This window comes from Pezoporus flaviventris, unplaced genomic scaffold (genome assembly GCF_033815535.1).
Source record: "Pezoporus flaviventris isolate CSIRO_AGI_PZ_B2104156 unplaced genomic scaffold, CSIRO_AGI_Pfla_v1 ptg000100l, whole genome shotgun sequence".
NCBI classification, from domain to species: Eukaryota; Metazoa; Chordata; class Aves; order Psittaciformes; family Psittacidae; genus Pezoporus; species Pezoporus flaviventris.
In genome coordinates, this window is record NW_026892648.1 from 3961182 (window position 1) to 3983427 (window position 22246).

At 58.9% G+C, this 22246-nt stretch overlaps 2 protein-coding genes across 2 annotated transcripts; one reads left to right on the top strand and one right to left on the bottom strand.

The window, feature by feature from the left end:
* Window positions 1-3851: 3851 nt before the first annotated feature.
* Window positions 3852-15156, top strand: TESK1 (testis associated actin remodelling kinase 1). The gene is given in 11 exon segments (XM_061477137.1): window positions 3852-4227; window positions 10418-10539; window positions 10666-10714; window positions 10936-11082; window positions 11216-11298; window positions 11653-11743; window positions 11958-12041; window positions 12450-12539; window positions 12632-12814; window positions 13105-13170; window positions 13173-15156. Coding segments are annotated over 11 exon segments (2193 nt in total). The 5' UTR covers window positions 3852-4008; the 3' UTR covers window positions 14232-15156.
* Window positions 15157-15491: 335 nt separating this feature from the next.
* CD72 (CD72 molecule) lies at window positions 15492-20093 on the bottom strand. The gene is made up of 8 exons (XM_061477138.1): window positions 19887-20093; window positions 19719-19808; window positions 19435-19524; window positions 18329-18643; window positions 17971-18119; window positions 17526-17677; window positions 16622-16788; window positions 15492-16326 (listed from the first exon to the last, which is right to left on the bottom strand). Exons 1-7 carry the CDS (start codon window positions 19969-19971, stop codon window positions 16647-16649), a joined length of 1023 nt encoding a protein of 340 aa, XP_061333122.1. The 5' UTR covers window positions 19972-20093; the 3' UTR covers window positions 15492-16326; window positions 16622-16646.
* Between the last annotated feature and the right edge of the window lie 2153 nt (window positions 20094-22246).

A 22246-nucleotide genomic window follows, 5' to 3' on the forward strand; every position in this document is an offset into this window, starting at 1 on the left:
TTGCAGCTCTCTTGCTGCAGACAAGCCCCTCATTGGCCTTGCAGCTGGAGTGACAGGTAGGGAATGGGGGGTCAGACACGTGCCTGCATGATGAGGACCTTTCCAGTTTACCAGTCCCTGCTGGCTGCTGGACATGGGCTGCTGCAGCTTGCAGCCATGGTACAGGCATTCACCAAGCTCAACAACACACAGCACAGCGTGATGGGAAATGTAGTCTTGCTGCATCACCTGCACTGTGTGCTGTTGGACATAACCCGGCTGCACATGAATCACTGGGGTTGGGACCTTCTCACGTGTACTCTGGGCTCCTCACACTGACGAGGCCTCCTCAGCAGGTTGGAGCAGATGTTGCTGTGCCCCCCTCTCCTATTTCCTATGGGGCAGGAGAGGAAGATATTTGTTAGGGACTGCCTATCTCATGAACATGCAGGGCACAAGCAAGCGTGGAGATCTGCTGGGTGATGTCTGGTGGGAGAAGAGCAGAGGTTGCCAGGGGAAAGGATGAGGGGGGATGCTTGGGACCAAAAGGCTGCACCCACATGCTGGGAGGAAGCACCAAAAGGAATCATCAGAGTCAGTCGATGCTCCTTGTTCTGCTCATCTCTGGGTCTGCACAGCCCTTCCAGGCTGGAAAACCCTCCTGTCATGAAGCTTTGTGCTTGCTCTGACACAGCTTCACACACTCCCCACAGTCATCCCGGACCTCCCCCCACACCAGCAGCCATTGATTTTGCTGTGTGTTTGCAGAGAACAAGCCTTAGGTATGGATGGTGTCATGGTTTAAACCCAGCCAGCAACTCAGAACCAAGCAGTCACTTGCTACTTGCCCTTCTTCCCCTGGGCAGAATGGAAAGGAGAATCAAAAGAATGTAAACCCGTGCGTTGAGATAAGAACAATTTAATAACTAAAGTACAGTAGAACACTACTGATAATAATACTGCTAATAATAATAAGGCAAATAACAATGAGAGAGATATGAAACTAGCATGGAAAACTGAAAACAACAACAAAAAAATCAAAGTAAGTGCTACTGAGCAGCAACAAATCAGCATTATTGCTAAAGGCAATTATTGAAGGCAAAACAGCACCAGCTGCTAAGAAGAAAAATAACTTCCCATGTGAAAACAGGGCAGATGGGCTCTCACACACTGGAAAAGTGAGAGCAGGGGAATGCTATAGGTCTGGGTCTGAGCAAAGGCAAGCTTACTGCTAGCTGATCCCAGACAGAGCTGTGCTGCAAGGACTCAATGCCAGTGTGGAATAGAGGTGGGAGTGCAGCAAGGACCAGTTTTTCTGTGTGGAATCCCCTCTGCATCCCTCACCACCCTGCACCCATATCCCATGGCCTTACAGGTCACCCCCATCCCCTGCACCTCTCCAGCACCAGCCACCCTGGGCTGTTTGAAGGCTCTCACCCATGCTCTGCCTGTGTGATGCACCATCACCAGCAGTCATGGAGAAGATGTCAATCCCTGAGCCTTTTCCCTGTGAGAAGGGGGATGGTGCAGAGTCCAGAAGGAGAAAGGGAAGGAGAACAAAGCCTCCTTCTTCTCCCACCTGCAGCTCCACAGAGCCATGGAGACCTTTCTGCTTGTCCTCACTGGAGCTTGAGCAGTTTAATTCAGGGTTTGCTGCAGGCTCAGCCCTGCCTGGCTTCTCTCCAGCTGCTCAAAGTGTACCTGCCTGCACCACAGGAGGGACTGGGGCAAGGAGACCTTTAGCCATGTCTCAGATTGAGCACTGCTGTGCCAGGCAAGAACACAGTGTGGTGGAAATAGCACAGTAGAATTACAGGCACTCAAGGGAGAAGGGACAGTACATCCTGCCATGGCAATTTCCATAGTCAGAGCCATCTCCAGGGCTTTAATTTATCTGTTACAACTTAATTGGATTTCAACCCAGTCACTCCTAAGCAGCAGGAGTCCTAAACAGGCACTGGTCCTGAACTTCTCTCTGCAAGATGCCTCATGAAGACTCCCCATCTCTGCTGCCGTGCCTTAACCCTCAGTGCTGCTGCTCACATGTACTCAAGGGAAAGGGAGAGTCAACATTCACTCTCCTGCTGCCCCATCTAAGCTGGCTTTGCTCCTCTGAACAGCTCCCAACACCACTGACGAGCTGGTTGCTGGGCTGTGGGCACAGCAGGATGCCCAGATTTTGGGTACTAGGGCTGAACCCAGGCAGGGAAGGCACCCACCCGAGCAGCATCACAGTAGAAGGGCAGAACCTGCTGCCTCCCATCCCCACATGCGGATGCTGGTCTTCTCCCTGTGCCCACCACAGGAGGCCTGTGAAGCTGCTCCTGTCATTCTGTTGTCAGCAGGACAGACACATGAGGCCCAGGAAACCCACGAATGTGGCTTGTTGCACAGTGTGGTTCCCCACAGCTACAGCAGCCTCCCTGGCACACTCCTGGCAGGCAGAGGCACCAGGCTGCAGCAGTACTGGTGAGGAAAGGGGGTAGCTCTGACCCCATGAGATGAGGACTGGCAGAGCCCTGCCCCCTACTCTGCCTCCGTACACATAGAAACTTGCCCTGCACAGACCCACTCCCTTCCGTGGACCTCGAAGAGCAGAATGCCATGTATTTTTGGGGGGGGGGGGGGGGGGGGGTTGGAAGGAGGCAGGGGGCTATAAAGAAGTCAGAGGCTCTAGTCCACAGGGTTACTCACCCTCCTGGGACAAGGAAGAAAACCCAGAGCTCATGATCTGTGGTGTTTATCCATGGTGGCACCTGGAGCTGAGCACCGGCCAAAACCATGCCACACCACGAGACACTCCACGTGGTTGCTGGAGTGGTGCTGGGCTCGTGGAGACAGCAGAACCTCATAGGGAAACCATCCCTGGCAGTGTTCAAGGCCAGACTGGACGGGACTTGGGGCAACATGCTCTAGTGGAAGCTATCCATGGCAAGGGGTGAAACTGGATGAGCTTTAGGGTTCTTTCAAGCCCAAACCATTCTGTGGCTCTATGAAAGGGCTGAAACAAAGCAGTCACGGGGTGGCTGTGGGAGCAGGGCAGCACAACACGGTTGTGGCAGCTCCCTCGAGGCGGCTGGGGCAGGGCTGGGCCAGCACAGGTGGGAGAACGCCAAAAAGAGCGGCAGAGAAATGTGTGGGACAGAGCAAGGGCAGATCCAGCTGCAAGGGAGTCCCTGGGCACGAAGGACAGGACAGAACGGCCTTGGAGCCAGGAAAAGGCCTGCGGGGGAGCAGCAAGCAGAAGGAAAATAGGGAGAAGTGTAAAAGCTCAGAATAGGGAGAAACATGAAGGGGTACAACAGGCACTGGGCATAGTCACTGAGAGGCTGTCTTCCCTGCTCCTCCAGAGGACAGACCCCATCCACACAGGGTGGGTGCAGAGGGGAAATCAGAACCCCACATCCACAGCATCCCTCCATCCTAGTGATGGCTATGAGGAGGCATCCCAGCCTGTACCAAAGGGACCCATTCTAGCAGAGGCAGCTTGTGCGGGGAAATTGGACCCACTACACTGTGGGGCTGCGTAATGGGGAGGTCAGATCATAGAATCACGTAATCATGGAATGGTTTGGGTTGGAAGGGACCTCAAAGCTCATCCAGTTGCAATCCGCTGTCAGGGGCAGGGACACCTTCCACTAGAGCAGGTGTCCAACCTGGCCTTGAACACTGCCAGGGATGGAGCAGCCCCCACGTCCTTGGCATACTCGGGGTTATCGCTGAGGCTCCGCTGGGCGCCGCCGTGAGTCCCAAGGAGTTAAGGGCTGTCCCCGCCCCAGCTCGGCTCCGCCCCGCTTGTGCGAGGCTCAGGGCGGCGGGGGCGCAGCTCCGGGCCGCGGCGGGGGTCGGGGTGCTGCTGCCGCCGGGCCATGAGCGCTGAGCCGCTCGCCCCGCGCCGCCGCCGCCGCCGCCGCGGCTGAGCATCGCCCCGGTGCCGGGGAGGGCGGCGGAGGGAGGACGGGAAGGGGACGAGAAGGGACGAAGGGAAGGCGGCGGCGGCGCCCCGGCCGCGCCCGTGCGGGGATGTGAATGGCGCTGGAGGTGCTCGGCGGGACCGACATGGAGTGGGAGAAGCTGCCGCGGCGGCCCGGGGAGGGCGAAGGGGAGGCGGCGGGGCCGTGGCTGGGCTGCGGGCGGCTGCGGCCCTCCTCGTACCGGGCGCTGCGCAGCGCCGTCTCCACCCTGGCGCGCATCGACGACTTCTACTGCGAGAAGATCGGCGCCGGCTTCTTCTCCGAGGTCTTCAAGGTGTGCGGGGAGGGAGCGGAGATGGCGGTGTCACCCCGGCGTCCCGACGGGGCTGGGAGTCCCGCCTTCGGGCTCCCGCGCAGGCCCTCGGCGGGGTGCGGGACGGGGGGTTCAGGACCCCCCCCCCTCCATCCACCGTAGCTGGGCGATGGGGATGCGGGACACGGAGTGCGGGGAGCCCGGTCCCTCCGGGGTGTTCGACCTCCGTCCCTCCGTGCAGGGGGAGGGGACGGCAGCGCCGGCTGTGTTTACCTCCCGGGAGGCTGAGCGCTCCGAAGCAGCGGCGGGGAGGGCCGGGGCAGCGGTGGGGTGGCGGGCAGCGCGGTCCCGGGGGCCCCCGTCTAACAGCCCGGCAGGCCTGGACTGTGCCTATGGCAGGGGATGGAGGTGATGTTTGCAGCCGGGCAGGGGTGATTTCCAGCGTTGCTGGACCTGTTCCAGCCTGTGCTGGGCGGGTGGATGTGCAGGATGCTCCACGGGAGCTTGGGGCACCCTGAATGGGGCTGGCCGCGGCTGGGACCCCGTAGCTGTCTTTGTCCTCTGCAGTCTCGGACTGACGGAGTAGGAATGGCTGCATGTGGCTTTTACCCTGGTTAGGGGTGCATCGGTGCTGGTGGGGAGCTTAAGGTCCCAGCAGTTCATGGTGGTGTTACCCTGCCAAGAGCCCAGGAGCTGTGCTGTGCCCCGCTGCCACAGCCGCCTCTCCCCGTCCGGGGGGGGGGGGGGGGGGGGCGTGCACTTGTTTTCGTCCTCGGCATCACTTAAGGCACCACAAGCTGCTGGGCAAGGTCTCCTCTTAAGCTGTACTCCTAGTGGCTTCACCGCCCTCAAAGGGCAGCTTTGGGCTGGGCAGGACCCCTGCCACCTCCCACCACAACAGGGCATCCATGTCCCAGCAGGACCCTGGGGTCCCTTCTCCAGCCCTGCTGCCGTTCCTCATTCAGCAGGGAGACTCAAAGATCTGGCTGCTGGGCAGCCATGAGAGAGATGCTCTGCAAGGGGCCATGGCAGGCATGCAGAGGGGTCCCTCGTCTTCATGCTCTCTCCTTCCCTTGCAGAGTCTTTTTGTTGGCTGGGTTCCTGCTATCGATCTCTGGCTTGGAGCATGTGGCAGCACCTCAGAGCAGAGGGAGGCATTTAATAATGCCAGTGTGGATATGGCTCTTTAATAATGGATGCTCCCATGTCTCGGACAGGCCATGGTCTCTCCTTGCCTTGCTGTTTGTTTTCCCAGGTCCTGCGGGAGCCACAAAACACTCCTTCTCCAACCTGTTGTTCATGTTCTCATGAGACCACTTCCATGTGGGATTTGGGGGACAGGTGGAGGTTGGGGGGGGGTGGGAGCTGGATCAGGCAACAGGAGCTGATGATGTGTGTGCTTGCTGAAGAGGAGGCAGGGCCAGGAGGGGGCCAGATGGGGCTTTGTGGTCGTGTGGTGGGTTGAGTCCAAGAGCTCAGCAGGATGGTGGGGCAGGCCCGTGATCTGAGCTGGGGTTTGGCTGCCTGAGCGTGCGAGGAGGATGGAGCTTGGCAGGGCAGCACAGGACCCGGTTTCCTCCCACCGCCCTTGTTCCTGCTGTTGCTTTCCATGGCCGTGGGCACTTGCAGCCCCCTCTTCTTTGTGGCTGCTGCCTCATTCCAGCCTTGGTAGGCACGGGGAGGGGACCTAAACTTCTCTCCCTACGCAGGTAGCTCAGCGCTGGTGTGCACACGAACCACGATGCTAGAGCACTGGTGTCTGTCTTACCAGCATTAAAACCAAAAGGACTCAGTGTGTCAGAGTCCTTGGGTTGAGCCAAGTGCTTCTCCAGAAGGGCTGTCAAAGACAAACGGGAGACACCAGTGATGAAATGATGCCCTGGGGGTTGTTCCCAGCTGATTCCCCTCTGTGCTGCAGTGAGTTTCCTTCTGCAGCAGCTGGTTCTCATTGCCTTTCCCTGTGAGATTCCAGAGGTAGCAGGCCCACCCATTTTCCAGGTGGAAGGAAGCAGTGCAGTGAGCCACCTCTCCATGTCTCATCATCAGTCCATTGGACTGAGCAGATTGGCTCAGGTGTGTTTGTGCCAGACATCATCTCTTCCCCAAATCCTTCTCTTTACCGAGCGTGGTCCGCAGCAGATGCAGGGCTGCAAGCAGCATCCTGGCTTCAGTCTCTGGGGGCTGTATTCAGAGGTCTTCACTCATCCAACTCTGCATTTTATGTGCCCCACTCTCACACAGCCTCTTGAAGATACTGCTTCCCACAGTGCAGACCATTGGGAAAGCACCCCATTTCCATGGTGCTGGGGCCAGGGGGGAATTGGCAGCTCCCAGAGTGGACAGAACCTGGGAGAAGGCTTCAGCATTACTTCCCACCAACTTCTGAGGTTTTGCATTTACTCCCAGTTTACCATTGCAACTAATGACACAGCTCCCTCTTATCTGCTGCCCTTCATCAGCGGACCTTGCATTGGTTTACAAAGGAGGGTGGAGCGGCGTGACACAGATGGAGAAACCAAGGCAGGTGGGGAGGAAGTGGATTTACCAAGGTCAGCCAGCCATGGGAAGGCTGGGAGCAGCCCTGGGCCTGCTGTCGGCGCTGGGGAGACACGGGTGCTGGGCACGTGTTGTGCTTGTGTTAGCTGGCGACCTGCTGGCGCCTCTCCTGCGTTGTCACGGGGTGTGCTCTAGCCTTGGTGGTGAGCACTGGTGATGCTCTGGTGCTGCTGGTGTGCCCATGGAGCCACTCCTGAGAGCATGGGATGCTCAAGCATTTGTGGGGAGCAGGTGGTGCTGTATGTGCCCTGGTGCTTTCACTGCCCTGGAGGAACCTGTCTTGACTGATTCTGCCTTTTCTGTGCAATGAACAGATTTTCCAGTCCCACACGGTAGAAGACCTGTTGCACTGCTGGGATTCTCGTGGCTGTGGGATTACTGGTGGTGTTTGTAGCTCATTTACTTGCCCCCCCCCCCCCATCTTTCCCTGCTGGGCTTTCCAGGCCAAGGGCTGCAGGATGATGTCTCTGCATGACTGCTTTGCCAGCGCCAGGGTGGGACAAGGGGATGGATAAGCAGCAAACGGGGTGCAGGGGAGCTGGCTGCTGAGACCCACAGATGGGGAGGTGGCGGTGGTGTTTTCACCCCATGTCTAGACAGTATCACCGGCTGTGGGGAGGGAGCAGGCCGTCTGCTCGCTCTGATTAGCATGCTCTTTAAATAAGACTCTAATTTCCGCTGCTAAAAGAGCTTAGATCCCTTGTGCCCAGGCTGGGGCCCGCAGCCAGCCCTGTCCCATCCCCCAGCCCCACGTGCTGCCAACAGATGGGATGGGGACCGACGCTCCACGGCACCCCAGCTCATGGGTACCCCCATGCAGCACACGATGGAGGGGCTGTGTCGCATCATGAGGGCTTGCATGGTGTCTGGATGGAGGATCAGTGGCTTGTCCTCCCCCTTCGCCCCAGCATGGCTGCCTGGCTGAGCTCAGCTCTCGGGAATGCGCTGGGATTCCTGGGCTCCATGCCAGAGTGTGGAGGGGCGAGGGGGGACCCAGCTGTGCTGCCCAGAGAGGCTCTGCTGCCCGCTGCCTTCCCTGGGTGACAGTAGGAAGGAAACCCCTTTGGCTATGGGCTGCATCCTGCCTGGGGTCCTGGGCTGCTCCCTTTTCTGCCCTGCCTCCTTCCAGAGGGTGCTGGGCTGGTGCTAGCGGCTGGCCAAGCTGGGTGAACTGGTCAGCACATGTGGGAGGCTGTGGGCAGCACAAGGGGGCATAACCCCTTCTAGTGGCCTTGAGCATGAAGCATGTGAGGGGAACAGCAGGATAGGACCTTGCAAGCAAGCTCGGGGTACTGGATGCCCTCAGAGAGGTTATGCCCCATGGGTGTGGGGCTGGGGCTGTCCTTACAGCCCTCCATGCCCCTGGGGATGGAGTCGCAGAGTAGGGCATCAGGACAGGGCTGTGCTGACATGGGAGAAATCCTGGGGAAGGGACTTTCACCAGACCTTCCCTGTCCTCCAGGCATTAGACCCTACATGGCTGCACTCACCCAGCCTATTGCAGTGGCAGGAGGCTTTTTAACCAGAATGAATCCACAGGCACATCCTGACCGTGTGGGGCTGAGCTGGGGGCTGCTCCCTCATGCACAGATGCCATTGCTGGCAGGGACACAGCCATCCTTACAGTGCATGGCCAGTGGTGTGCGTGCCACACGGCATTCCCATCGTGGGCGCATGGCTTGGCGCCGGAGCATCGCCGCCCGCAGACATCCCAGCAGGGCACAGTGCTGTGGAACGAGGTCCCGGCGCCTGGCAGCTGCCTGTGCCAGCCAAACCGACCCAGCCAGTCCTGCCGGCGTGGGAAGGGAAGAGAGTAGTGCTGCCATTGGGAATGCTGGGCTTTGGCACCCAGCGCCGGGGGTATGGAGAGGTTGGGAGCCCTGATGTTGTGTCTGATGCTGCCTTGCGTTTGGGGATGGGGTGGAAAGAAGGAAATGATGGTGGGCAGGAGGTGGGGGGGTCTTTTCCCTGCCTGCTGGTGCAGATGTGGGCAGGGAGCCCTAGGGCATTGTGCCAGGCCCTGCAGGGAGTGGGGTGAGCAGGGAGGTGGGCATGGGGAGGAGTTGTGTTGTCATTAGATGGGGCACCATGGGTGCGTGCAAGGCTCGAGAAGCTGCGATCCAGACATGTGGACCACCCGAGAATGGGCTCTTCCAGAGCCCAGGAGCTTTGTGCAGTGCTCAGCAAGGAGGAGGCATGGGGAAACCCATCCTCCCTTCTCCTTTGGTGTGGCAGTGGGCTGGGATGGGGATCCAAGGTGGCCAGAGTGTCCCCTCACCTCTTGTTTGTCCAGGATCCATCCTGATCTCTGCTGCCATGTAGCCACCATGCAGGTGACACACATGTAACCGGAGTGGAGAGCCACGGGCTGGCAACTACTGAATTACTGAGCCTCTCCATGAACTCAGCTGCTGGTAACACAGTGGGTTTGGGTAGGGCTGGGCTGTTGCCTGTTGTACCACTCTGCCTGTGGCTGGGTTCGCCATGGTGCACCCAGACTTTCAGATCTTTGTAAAGCACTAATTTCCCCCTACACCTTTTGGTGGGGAAACTGCTGCCCATTCCCTGCGTTTTGGGTGCTGGATGGGTCCCCATCTCAGCATGCACCCTAGGGTAACTGCTTCCTAAAGCAATGCCAGCTGTGGGATGGAAAGAGAGCCCCGGAGGGCTCAGCACTCCAGGTGTTGTAATGGGGACAGAGGCCAAGCTGAAAGCAGGATGGGGGGCACTATAGGCCCTACATCCACCCGGCGCCCCATGTTTTGCCCAGGGAGGTGAGGAGGGGCTGGCACCAGCACCGCAGCCTCCACCAGCATCGACTAAAAAGGAGAAGAGCAGGGAGCTGACGGCAGCGCCGAGGAATGCCTGCGCCTCCGTGATCGCTCCGTGTGTGTGGGGGGGCAGCTGGGATCTGCTGGGTTGTCCCCACAACCGGCTGTTGCTCCGAGGGGGGGGCCCATCCCACCCCCAGCTCAGGAAGGGACACTCGGCACTGGTTCAGCCTCCACGCACACCCCACACCCCAAACCCCCCCCCCATGGTGCTGGGACAGGGAATCCCGTGCTCATCCCTTGTCCCGCACGTGCCGGGGGTGAAGGACCGGAGTGTTCGTGCTTGGCCACACTCCCAGCTGCTGTTCCTGGCCAGGGACCAGGCTCCAGCTCGCATGACAGCGTCAGGCTGGGGACGGCTAAATATACAGCCTTATCCTAGCGCTGTGCCCCACCAGGCTGGGGTCATGCTCTGGAGCAGTGTTTGGTCTGGTTCGGGGGGCAATATGCACCCTCTGTCTTCCAACCCATGCTGGTAGGGTCTGGCTGCATGGTGCTGACCCAGAAGTACCCTGGTTTTGTGATGTTTGCTGGTGCATCCCAACCCTGCATCTGCCTGGCCTTGCAGCAGGGTTGGGGTCACAACATGGAGATGCCACAGCCTCTGGGGGGAATGGATATGGAATGGGGGAATGGGAAGAGCACGACAAGCAGGGTGCCCCAAGGAGGATGGGATGTGCATCATCAGCATTGGGGGGGGTGCTGTGCTGGAAACGCCCCCCCCCCACTTAGGTCTAGTGATCCCTGAGGTGCCCTGTGCCTCATGTGCAAGGGTGCTGCAGGGACACATGGGTTTCAGCCTCTCTTGCACACCCTGCCTCTAGGTACGGCACCGCCAGTCGGGGCAGGTCATGGTGCTGAAGATGAACAAGCTGACCAGCAACAGGGGCAACATGCTGCGGGAGGTGCAGCTGATGAACCGCCTCTCGCACCCCAACATCCTCAGGTAGGACCTGTCGTCCCTGTGTCCCCTCTTCCCCAGCCTGAGGGATTTGGAGCTACTGCTGGCTCTGGATGAGCTCCTAGAGCTGGTCTTCACCATGGCTATGCTCAGGTCCCCTCTGCCTTGCAGGTTCATGGGGGTGTGCGTGCACCAAGGACAACTGCATGCGCTGACGGAGGTGAGAGCAGAGCGATGTCCGTGAGTCTTGGGGGTCCTGCAGGGTTGGGGAGGGGACAGTGATGTGGGAACACTTTCTCAGCCCATGGCATGCGTGTAGGGCAAAGTCTACTGCGGGGCAATGCTGTGGGGTGATTGGGAGGCATGTTGGGATGAGATGGGCGTCTGGTTATGGGTGGAAGGGGGGGCATAGAGGTGCAGTGGCCCGGCTCTTCCCATCAGTACATCAACGGTGGGAACCTGGAGCAGCTGCTGGACAGCCCCGTGCCCCTCTCCTGGTCCATGCGTGTCAAGCTGGCCCTCGACATCGCCCGTGGCCTGCGCTACCTGCACTCCAAGGGCATCTTCCACCGTGACCTCACCTCCAAGGTACAGCATGCTCCAAAGGCATCCCAATGTCCTCATCCCATACCCACATTGCTGGCTGTGCTGTGCTGGCTGCACCATCCCGGGAGCAGTGAGGATGGCGCAGTCAACGTGATGGGTCCTCCTGTGCCCCCAGAACTGCCTTGTGCGCTGCGAGGCCAATGGCTACACGGCAGTGGTGGGTGACTTCGGCTTGGCAGAGAAGATCCCCAACTACAGGTACGTGGGCAGTGTCCACCCATCTGTCCCCGTCATTATTGTGAGGAGTTCCCAGCCCACTTGCAGCAGCAGCTGGGGAGGGAGGGACATTTGGGATGCAGCTGGAAGGGCAGGGATGGGAGCAGTGGGGGTGTTCCCCAGTGGTGGGGATGTGTGGGGCCGATGGACATGTCTGGGGCTAGCTGTGAGGGGAATGGAGAGGGTGTGGGTATGGACAGACAAGTTTGTGGGCCCTTTAGGGAGGTTTAGCCCGGGGAGGGAGATGGAGGTGGTGGTTTGGGCTGTCCCAGTGGGAGGATGAGAGGGCGGACAGGGGGCTGCGGGTAGCCCCTGATGTCCCACCATGTCCCCCAGCGAAGGCAGCGAGAAGGAGCCGCTGGCTGTGGTGGGCTCCCCGTACTGGATGGCGCCTGAGGTGCTCCGAGGGGAGATCTACAACGAGAAGGTGAGGCTCCGTGCATGCCATGCCTGGGGCTTTATCCAGGCTTGTGCTGCCAGAGCTTTGCAGCTCTGGGTCTTCACAGAAGGAAAAACTGGGTGGTGGGGTGGCAGGGCCCTTGGTATGGCTCTGCAGGGAGGAGGGAAGCTGTGGGTTCGTGGAATGATGGGCCCATCTCATTGGGGTTGCAGAGCCCCCCATCACTCCCTTCTCTCTGCAGGCTGATGTGTTTGCGTACGGTATCATCCTGTGCGAGACCATCGCTCGTGTCCCTGCTGACCCCGACTACCTGCCCCGCACTGAGGTGACTCCCTGGGATGGCGGGGAACAGTGGTGGGCAGCAGCACCGGGACTGGGACTGCTTTACCAAATGAAGGGGACCATTCTGCTGTGCTGGGTAGAGCCCCGTGTGCAGGAGCTCCCTGCATCTCAGAGCAGGGGTGCTGTGTCCTGATTGCTGCCCAGGCAGGGATGCTCTCTGCCTATAACCTGTCCTCGGAGCCCATGGTCAGCCTGGGTGGGAGAAGGGGACACTATTGAAGCAGAGAGCCGTGCTGTGTCTCAGCATCCCCCAGCCTTGCCCCAACTTGGGGACCCTCCAGAGGGGTGTTGCCAGGTCCAGTCAATGCAGGGAGGGGGGGACCTGGACATCCCAGATCCCATGTGGTGTCCAGGGGACCCAGCCTCACTCCTCTTCTTTTCCCTGTCTCAGGATTTTGGTCTGGATGTCACCACCTTCCGCACCATGGTGGGCATCGACTGCCCGGCGGCCTTTCTCCAGCTCGCTTTCCACTGCTGCAGTGTGAGCCTCCCATCTCCCCTGCCCTTCCTTACCTTTGTGCATGGGGTGCGTGGGCTGCTGCAGATCTGACTGGGAACCCCTCATCCCCACAGATGGAGCCCACCTCCCGCCCCTCATTCCTGGAAATCACACAGTGCCTGGAGGGCATCCTGCATCACCAGCTGGGTGTTGAGGACACTGGGGACACCGTCTTCAGCATTGGGGAGAGCCTGCCCATGCCTGCGACAGCAGCCACACTTACTGGTAGGTGGGCACCCTGGGGACAGGCCATGGGGGTGTGCAAGGAGGGGGCATGTTCTTTACTGTGAGGGTAGTGAGGCACTGGAATGGGTTGCCCAAGGAAGCTGTAAATGCTCCATCCCTGGCAGTGTTCAAAGCCAGGCTGGACAGAGCCTTGGGTGACATGGTTTAGTGTGGGGTGTCCCTGCCCATGGCAGGGGGGGTGGAACTGGATGATCTTAAGGTCCCTTCCAACCCTAACTGTTCTCTGATTCTATGTGGGATGTCCCATCCTATCCCGGCAGCTGTAGGGGAAGGAGACCAGAATTGCATGAGTTCTGTACAGCGCAGCCTGTCACTTGGGGTGCACCTCTGTGTTGTTGGGTGCCCAGCACCCCATAGCACGCCACACCAGCCTCTGGTGACCCGCTCCCGTGCTCACATCCAGGGGTATCCAAGAGGGCAGCCAGCCACTCCGAGCAGTCACCCCTGCGCGAGCTGGGGACGCAGCACCTACAGCCGCAGGACCAGCGCCTGTCCCGCAGCCAGTCTGACGTGTTCCCCCCGAAATCACCCACCCTGCTGCAGCCGCTGGAGCCTTACAGCGGGGCCAGGACCAAGGAGACGTCCCCCCGCATCAACCCCTTCTCCCAGCGCGAGGACCTCAAGGGGGGCAAGATCAAGCTCTTCGACACGCCGAGCAAGTCTGTCATCTCCCTCACGTTCGACCTGCCCCCCCCTGCACCGCTGCAGCTCAGCACCCCCGTGACCCCCGAGCCCGCCGTGGAGGTGCAGTGTGACTTCTCGGCCCCCACCGCTGCCCCCCGCAAGTGCCACTCGCTGCCCACCTCCCCCGAGCTGCCCCGCAGGGGGGGGCTGGAGCTGGAGATGGGGTCCCCCCACCCCACTGGTGACCTCCAGCCCCCAGCTCTCCTTCCACCTCCAGCTCGGGGACGATCGTCTCCCCCCAGCGCCAGGCCATTGGAGCGGATGGACTGCAGCCCCGACAGCCCTCACCCCCCGCCGCTCCCCGTGTTACCCCCTAACAACAACTTCATCCGCACGGCATCCTCGGGAGCCCGGCTCTGGCAGCCGGAGCCACGGGCCCCCGACAGGCTCCTCTTCAACAACAACCACGTGGTGATCAGTAAACCCCTTGCATGGGGCAGTGAGTTGGAGCACGGCTTCTCCGAGCTCAGCATCCCCTGTGCGGCGGCGATGGAGAGGACGGACCGTGCGGCCATACTGCCTGGGCACGGCTCCGGTGCTGTGCTGGAGCAGGATGAGGTGCTGCCTTGTCCTGGGTGCTGCCTGACACTCTTCAGCTTCAGCTTCCTCTCTGTCTGCCACCGGCCGGCACCCAGCCCACCCCACTACCAGAACCTCAACTGTGAGTCCAAGAGCCTCTTCTGCCACCAGAAAGCCGCAGGGCCGGTGCTGGCGGAGCCCAGTCTGAAGCTGCCAGAGGCATAGACCTAGTACCGGGGTTCCCGGGGAGCGGGGCTGCGTCCGGCTGCCCCACAGATCCCTTGGCACAGGAGCCTGCTGTGTCCCCATGGTCTGCCCTCACTGGCTCAGTGCTTGGTGGCCACCAGTGGCTGCAGTGCCCCATGCCATGGCTACTCTGGTGCCACTGAGGAGCTCGGGCACCCATCCCACCTGGATGGTTCTCGGGGGTCTATGGGGAGCTGTGGGGTGGGCTGGGTCCCTGCTGGGGACTGAAGTGCAATAACACCCCCAGCCCTGAGCGTGCTCCAGCACTGTGTGGGTGGCAGGGCTGGTGCCCCGTGGGGCTCAAACCCTGTGTGCAGGACCCCCCCTTCCCCAAGGGCTCACCCCTCTGCGGGCTCTTGTGGAGGGGTGCACAGCAAGCCTGCTCCCCTGGGAGAACTGGGAGCTCCTGTACCCAGGGGGGGTGAGCAGGGCTGGGGGAAGAGGGGTCGGGGTGTGTATGTGTGTGTGTGTTGGGGGACCTTGTGGGGCTGGGGGATGTCCCCATGCTTCCCTACAAGTGTGGGGAGCACAGCCGCCCCCTGACACAGGGAGAGGCTAGCAGGAGAGGGGCAACGCACATGGAGCAGTGCACGGGGATGATTTGCCAGCACTGGGGTTGCCCCTGCCTGCCCTATGCTGGGGTTGGGTGCTGAGCCAGCACAGCACCCACTGTCCCCCCAGCACATAGGGTTGGGAGCAGGGTGCTGGCAGAGGGGGGAAGGAGCTGCCCAGCCCCTGGCAAGGGTGGGAGCCAGCTTTCCTTCCTCCCGCACAATGCACTGGTGAATGCTGAACTCGTGGGTTTTATTACTATTAATAATAATAATAATTGCTAGTAATATATACCCGGCTTATTTAAAGTGTTCAATAAAAAAAATGAATGTCCTAGAAACTCTGGCTCCTGTCTCTTTCCTGTATGTCTGATGCAGCCCTGAGAGTTTGCACAGGCTTGGCTGGGGCTTCTGGGGAGCCTCCTGGGGACCACAAATCAGCCTGGCTCAGGCCAAGATCTCAGTATCCCCAAAGTGGCCATCTGGGTTGAAATGGCTTTGAGTCCCCTTTATTATTTAGGTTCTTTGGGTTCATGCCACTGAGTCTATGTTTGTGGTGGTGCACAAGAAAGCAAAGAGCAGACAAGCCCCATCTCTTTATTGCTACAATTGGGTTCAGCCAGCGGACAAGACAGAGGAGTGACACGTGCCACCTCCAAAATGCCTGCCTTTAACACCCAAGCAAGCAAGCTAATTCACATAGCAATTAATCAACTATATATGGCACTCATGAGCCCATAATAAACTGAGGACATTTTCGCCTGGTTGAACATGACTTCCTGTGCTCTCGCCTGGTGGTGATGTTACATCAGGGCTATTTTGCTTAATCTTCGCATGTGCATGTGTGTAGTGACTATTTAAAGTCCTGATACCTTCCTTGTCTTGCACGTCGGTCGAGCGCAAGTGCCAGAGTTGCTTTTAGGAGGCACCATCACATCGTGCAATCGTAAAGGTCATTCCTCTAATTTCTAATTAGCAAAAACCCAACAGCCAGCGCAGTTGAGGTGCAGCTTCCCTCCTTGGGCGCTGAGGATGCTGCTTCCTCAGTTCTGTGAAAGCCATGGCCAAGCTGCCCCTGTGATGGGGCCAGGCTGGAGGTCCCTGCAGTGGGGAGAGGACCCGTCCTGATGTGGGGCTGTGCTGTTCCCCAATCCCATGTCCTGATGTGCCAGCACCACAGCTCTCTCTGTGCTGGGGGTGTTGCAGTGCTGAGTGTCATCAGCTCTTGCTCCACTCTGGACTCATCATACACCAGCCCGTGTGCTCCGAAAGACCTAGTGTTCCTCATGCAGGTGTGGGGCTGGGCTGTAGGGCCCATACTGCTCTGCTAAAGCACATCAGCCAGGGGCAAATGGCCACTGCTGCCGCCTCCCCAGCCCGTGTGGTGCTGGAGCATCACTGGGGAGCACTGGGAAAGACCTGGGTAGGGGTATGTAAGAGGGAAGCAGGTTGCTCGCATGGATGGGACATCCCAGGAAGGGGTGCAGTGAGGCTGAAGCAAAGGCTGTTGTGGGGTGCAGGTGCTGGAAGGGAAGGCAGAGGGTGAGATGCATGCAGCAGGGCTGGGAAAGCAGCCTGCAAAGGGGTTTCCCCCATCTTGCCCCTTTTGCTGCACCACACTTGCTGGGGTCCCCTGAGCTACCACAGTTCAAAGGCTCCCATGGCAACAAAGGGATGGAGGTAGGCTCTGTCTGGCCTGCATCCCTTTCCATCGGATAGAGTCAACATGGCAGGCTCCCCACTTTTTCCCATACTCCCCCCCGTGTGCCCCATGCCCCTCAGGCTCGACAGAGCCTGTCTTGGGCACACTACACTCACCACAGTGGTGCTGGGCCAGCAGCCATCATCCCATGAAAGGGTTGCTTGGCCCCGCTGCCTTCTCACAGATCCAGAGGTGCAGGTCATCGGGACCAGCGCACTGAGCAGGTTTGATGTTCCCACGGCTTATTATGGCACAGGACCCATTTGACTTCGACTGCCACGGCCTGGATGGGGAAACAGCACATCAGGGGGCTGCCCTATGCACCACCCTCTGCCGAGGCTGCCTCTTATGCCCTCACAGAGGAGGGGTTGAATGCTGCGGTCAAAGGGGGGATCCCCCAGCCCTCCCCTACTCATTTCACAGCTGAACCCTCAGCAGATGCATCCCTGCCCTTCCCTGGGCGGCTGAGAAACCTTGGTCCTGGTCCTCCCTGAGGGCACGTGGATGTCAAGAGGAGCTGCCCAGGGCTGTGGGGCTACAGTGGGGTGCAGACCTCACTGTGAGGATGTGGATGGAGGGGCACGGGCTGTGTACCCAGATGGGTCTGTTCTTCCCCACTGCTCTCAGACATTGCAAGAGGAAGCGGTGGTGAGCTGCGAAAGGGGTGCACGTGGCAGGGAGCCATTGATTTTCCCTCCAGGTTGGAGCAGGGAAGCACACAGGGAATAGAGGTGGTGCTGGAACCGTTTGTCCAGACCTCACATAAAACTGGCGGTTTCTTTGCCCCCTCTCGCTGCCTCCTGCTGGCACATACCCTGCACATGTCCTTCCAAGTCTTGGCTTTCCATTTGCACCTCCTCTAAGCATCTCATCACACCACTATGCCCACCTACCCTTGGCCTCAACTGCTTTGATGCTCTTTGTGCTTGTGCCTGGGGCTGGTTACCAGTGAGATTCAGAATATTTTCTAAAGCTACGATGGAGGAGAGGGGTTTTGACAAGAGGCTGTGCTGCCGGTACCTTTCATAAACGGAGCCATCCACCCAGAACCAGGCATCCGAGACCCCCTTTTCATCGGGGTCCCCTTCCTCCAGCCAGCCGTAGTCATACCAGGGGAAGATGGTCTTCTGTAGCCCAATCCAGTACGGGATGTCTGCGTTCTTCAGGAAGGTCTGGGGAAGAAGAAAAAGGGCCTTTTAGTGCCTTTGTATTGTGGGGTTTGCAGGGGCTGGTGATCTCCCCAGGAAGCCCCTGGGGCTGAGACAGGACAGATGGGCAGCCCTGGTGCTTTGCTCCAGTTTGGGTTCTGTCCCAGTGTGTCAGAGCCTCTGTACCCCATGTCCGCCACCTGCTATGTGCTGCAGAGATCAGCCTTGCACCCTCCAGTGTCTTGGCAGGCCAGGGGCAGTGCTGGCTCAGCTGAGGACCCCAGGGCTGGATGCTCTCAGCTTCCACAGCATCCTACCGGCACAGTCCAGCGACTCCAGGATTTGGTGATCAGGAGCTGAGAATATTTCTTCTCACACTCATCTCTGCTGTCCTCCCATGTCTTCTTCTCTGACGAGATGAAGAGGCACTTGCCCCTGTACAGCAGCCAGCCCAAAGGGCAGCAATCTGGGGGCAAGGGCACCGCTCAGGTGCTTGCTCAGCCACAGATGCCTTGCATGAGGACCACGAACAGCCCCACATCACCCCAGCAGACATCACAGGCTCAGTGTCTCATCCAGACAGCTTTAGACTGCCAAGTTCCCACCACGTGGACAAAAGAGCCAGTGGGGTGCCAGTGCCCTGACACCCCTTGTGCCCATCCACCACCAACCCACCTATGGCCGTGCAGGCGCGCAGGCTGGCCACGGTGCTCTGGCTGCTGTTGAGCTCTCCCTGCAGGCGCTGCACATCCCTGTGCAGCTCGGCCAGCTCCTGCCTGGCGCGCCCCAGCTCCGTGTCCCGCAGCTCCAGCTCCGCTCGGCTCCTGTTGCCGTCCCACCACGCACGCCCCAGCTCCCCTCTGGCCCTCACCAGCTCCAGCCGCGTCTGCTCCAGGCGCTGCTCCTGGGCGCTCAGCTCCTGCTCCAGGCGGCCCTGCTCGGCCGCGTGCTCCCGGGAGGCGTCCCGCAGGCTGCGGGTGACCTGCCAGTCTGGGCACAGGCACAGGGATGGGCAATGGGAAGGAAGCGGGAGGCAGTGAGAGGCAATGAGAAGGCAGTTGTAGTGAATGGAAGGCAATGGAAAGGCAGTTGTAGTGAATGGAAGGCAACAGGAAGGCAGCGGAAGGCAAGAGGAGACATCAAGAAGGCACTGGGAGGCAATGGGAAGGCAGTCGTAGTGAATGGAAGGCAATGGAAAGGCAGCGGGAGGCACTAGAAGCATCGGGAAGGCATTGGGAGGCAGTGAGAGGCAATGGGGAGGCAGTTGTAGTAAATGGAAGGCAATGGGAAGGGAGTGGGAGGCAAGGGGAGGGAGTGGGATAGCCCAAGCAGGGGGATGTGGAATTGATCCTACTTGAGAAGCAGGGTGGGCAAGGCATGGCAAGGCAGGGACATGACTATCCCAAAGGATGGGAAAGACACGGCAGGGAACTGCTCAGGACCTGGCAGGGGAGATCAGGTCAAGGCAGGACAGGGGGTAGGAGCAAACAGAGCAGGGCAGGCGCAGGGAGGATGCAGCAATAGGAGGCTGACCAGTGTCTGGAAGGGAAGGGCAATGAGCAGAAATGGAGAGCAAGGTGCAGAAGATGAGTGACAGAAGGCAAGCTGGACACACATGGTGTGTGAGGGATACAGGCCAGTTTGTGGCACAGCACAGTGACCCAGCCATGAGGAGTGTGCCTGGGCATGCTTCTATCACACCCCTGCTCACCCACAGCAGCATCCCTCTACCCATGCTGCCCAGCCACCCCAGCCCCACAACAGCTCCCCCCTAGACTCACAGCAAACCCCCAGTGCCACGGTGGCCACCAGCAGCAGCAGGCAGGTTGTCATCAGCCCTGCAGGGAGACACCACCGACAGGACCAGTGCCCTGCAAGACACCGCAGACCACAGCAGGCATCACTTGGTGAGCCAGGAAAGCTCCGTCAGCCCACAGACCCACTGCATGGTGACACCAGTGCCATGGTGTGGGTGCTTCCTCTCTTCAAGAATGGGAACAGGAACACCCCAAAACACCTCCCATACCCCGTGCCAGCATCTCCTGGGCTCCAGCCATGCACTCACCTGTGCTGGGCTGGTCCTCAGACTCATCCTGTGCCACCGGCGCTGTCTGCGTGTTCTCGTAGGGGCTCTCTGCCTCATCTATGCCGAGGACTGTTGGAGGAAGGGAGAGAGGCTGAATCCACAGGGACGGACATGGCAGGGCAGCATGGGGATCCCATGGCCTCTCACCTGCCTCCAGCACCTGGCTGGCCATGCTCTGGCCCCCCACCACTTTGGCAAACCTCAGGTCAGCATAAACCATGCTCTGGGACATGTGGGTAAGCCCTGAGCCCTGCTGGCTCCCACCCTGCCCTTGGGATGCCTTCGTGTGGTGGTCCTGCTCCTCGGTGGTTGCACCGTCCCGCAGGGGTGCAAAGGAGAAGTGTGGGCAGCACCTGCAGAAGCAGAAGTTTGCTCTGAGCTGCAGCAGACGGAACCAGCGAGGCACGGCTGTGGGGACCAGCACCCTCCCATTGGTCCAAGCACCACTGGCCCATCCCCTCCCACACCCCAAAAGTGCTCACGGCCTCCACAAGCACATGGCAGGGTCAGGGCAGCACGACCTCAGGTCAGGGCAGTGGTAGAGTAAGGGTAGACTCAAATCCCTGGGCCATGGGAGAGCTGGGGACCAGCCTGGGCACAGTACCACACTGAGCCTGGGACAGCCCTGTGGAGGGATGGAGGTCTTCATGGATGCTGATGTCCCCTTCTGGCCTCTAGGAATGGGAATTTCCCTGTGATGTAGCTTGTAGAGCTGCCTCTTGTCCTGTCCCTGATCCCCTCCTAGAAGAACTTGGCTTCATAGAATCATAGAATCAGAATGGTTTGGGTTGGAAAGGACCTTAAGATCATCCAGTTCCAAACCCCTGCCATGGGCAAGGACACCTCACCCTAGACCACATCACCCAAGTCTCTGTCGAACCTGGCCTCAAACACTGCCAGTAATGGAGCATTTATCACTTCTTTGGGCAGTCTGTTCCAGTGCCTTACCACACTCACAATAAAGAACTTCTTCCTTCATCAGCATCACCTCAGACCCTCCCAGGAAGATGCACAGAGCAACAACAACAGCTTTGCCTTCCCATCCCCAGACGCAACCCCAGCACTCACAGCATCTCCTCCTTGGCCCCATCCTCCAGCCCCTCAGCACCTCTGAGGTCTCTGCTGAACTGCATCCAGAGAAAGGCAGGTTTCAGAAAGGGCACTGAGGTGGGGAACAGCTGGGCACATCTGGACGCAGCCAGTTCCTGGGACAATGGAGCAGTGCAGAAGTGTTGTTGTGTTGCAAGGCTGTGCTCTCCATTATCTCTGCAAGAACAGGAGAAGTCCTTCATCACTGGAGAAAGTTAAAAATCATGGCCAGCTTTGAAGAGGACGGAAAGAGGTTTGCAAAGCCAAACACTGAGCAGCTTCCACCCGATACCCAGGAAGAAGATGGAGTATATGCTCCAAGGGAACATAGTAGTAAAGACCTGAGGAGAACATGGCTGAGGATGGGGGAAGCTCAGCAGGATTTACCAAGTGCAAATGGCATCTACCTGCCTGCTGCTGTCAGAGCACCGGGCTGAAGACTGTTTACCATGACCCATTGATGTCTGGGACATGGCTTCCCCTGTGGTCCATGCTGCTTGCTGGAAGAATGCGAAAGATGTGGCCAGGGAAAGGAGAGAAGAGCAAGAGTTCACGCTGCAATGTGGAAACCCTTTTAGGCATCAGGCAAACATTTATGCACAACAGTGACACGTTGTTGTGGTTTAAACCCAGTCAGGTAATTCGTTCACTCACTTCCCCCCCTTTCTTGCCCTCCCCCTGCTCCCAGAGGGACAGAGAGGAGAATCGAAAAGAATGCAACTCCCACGGGTTGAGATAAGAACAGTTTAGTAACTAAGGTATAACACAAATCACTACTGCTACCACCAATGATAATAATGATAAAGGAAATAACAAGGGAACAGAATACAACACCTCAGCACCAGCTGACCGATAACTCGCCCCCCTCAGCCCGACCAAGCACCGACCGATACCTCCTCCAACCCTGCAGTCTCCCAGCCCTTCTGGCTAACTCCCAGTTACATCCTGGGCATGACGTGCTGTGGTATGGAATACCTCTTTGGTCAGTTTGGGTCAGGTGTCCTGTCTCTGCTTCCTCTCAGCTTCCCCTCCTCCCTGGCAGAGCATGAGGCTCACAAAGTCCTTGGCCAAACCAAAACATCTCTATCAGCTCTGTTCCCGAGCTGAAAGTCAAAACACTGCACTGCACCAGCTACCAAGGAGGAGAAACATGACTGCTACTGCTGAACCCAGGACATTATCCACCCCTTATTCCATACCATTCACGTCATGCTCAGATCCCACATTTTCAATATACCATCACTCTTATCTCAGTGCACTCTTATCTTAGTGCATGGACCAGTCCCTATAAAGCTGCTGCGTCCATCTGGTCCATGTCAGGCTCCATCTCTTGTAACAGTCTTCCAGAGCAGGAGAGACTGTGTGCAGTGTTCACACTCGTGAATAACCTGGGCAATAGTGTCCATTGTTAAGTCCAC

Excerpts from the sequence above, each read along its gene's own strand:
- CD72 (XM_061477138.1), bottom strand. The coding sequence starts at position 19,971 with ATGTCCCAGAGCATGGTTTATGCTGACCTGAGGTTTGCCAAAGTGGTG. Across the intron at positions 19,809-19,886 it reads CAGCCAGGTGCTGGAGGCAG|TCCTCGGCATAGATGAGGCA; the intron begins GTGAGAGGCCAT and ends TTCCTCCAACAG. Across the intron at positions 18,644-19,434 it reads CGTGGCACTGGGGGTTTGCT|ACTGGCAGGTCACCCGCAGC; the intron begins GTGAGTCTAGGG and ends GCCTGTGCCCAG.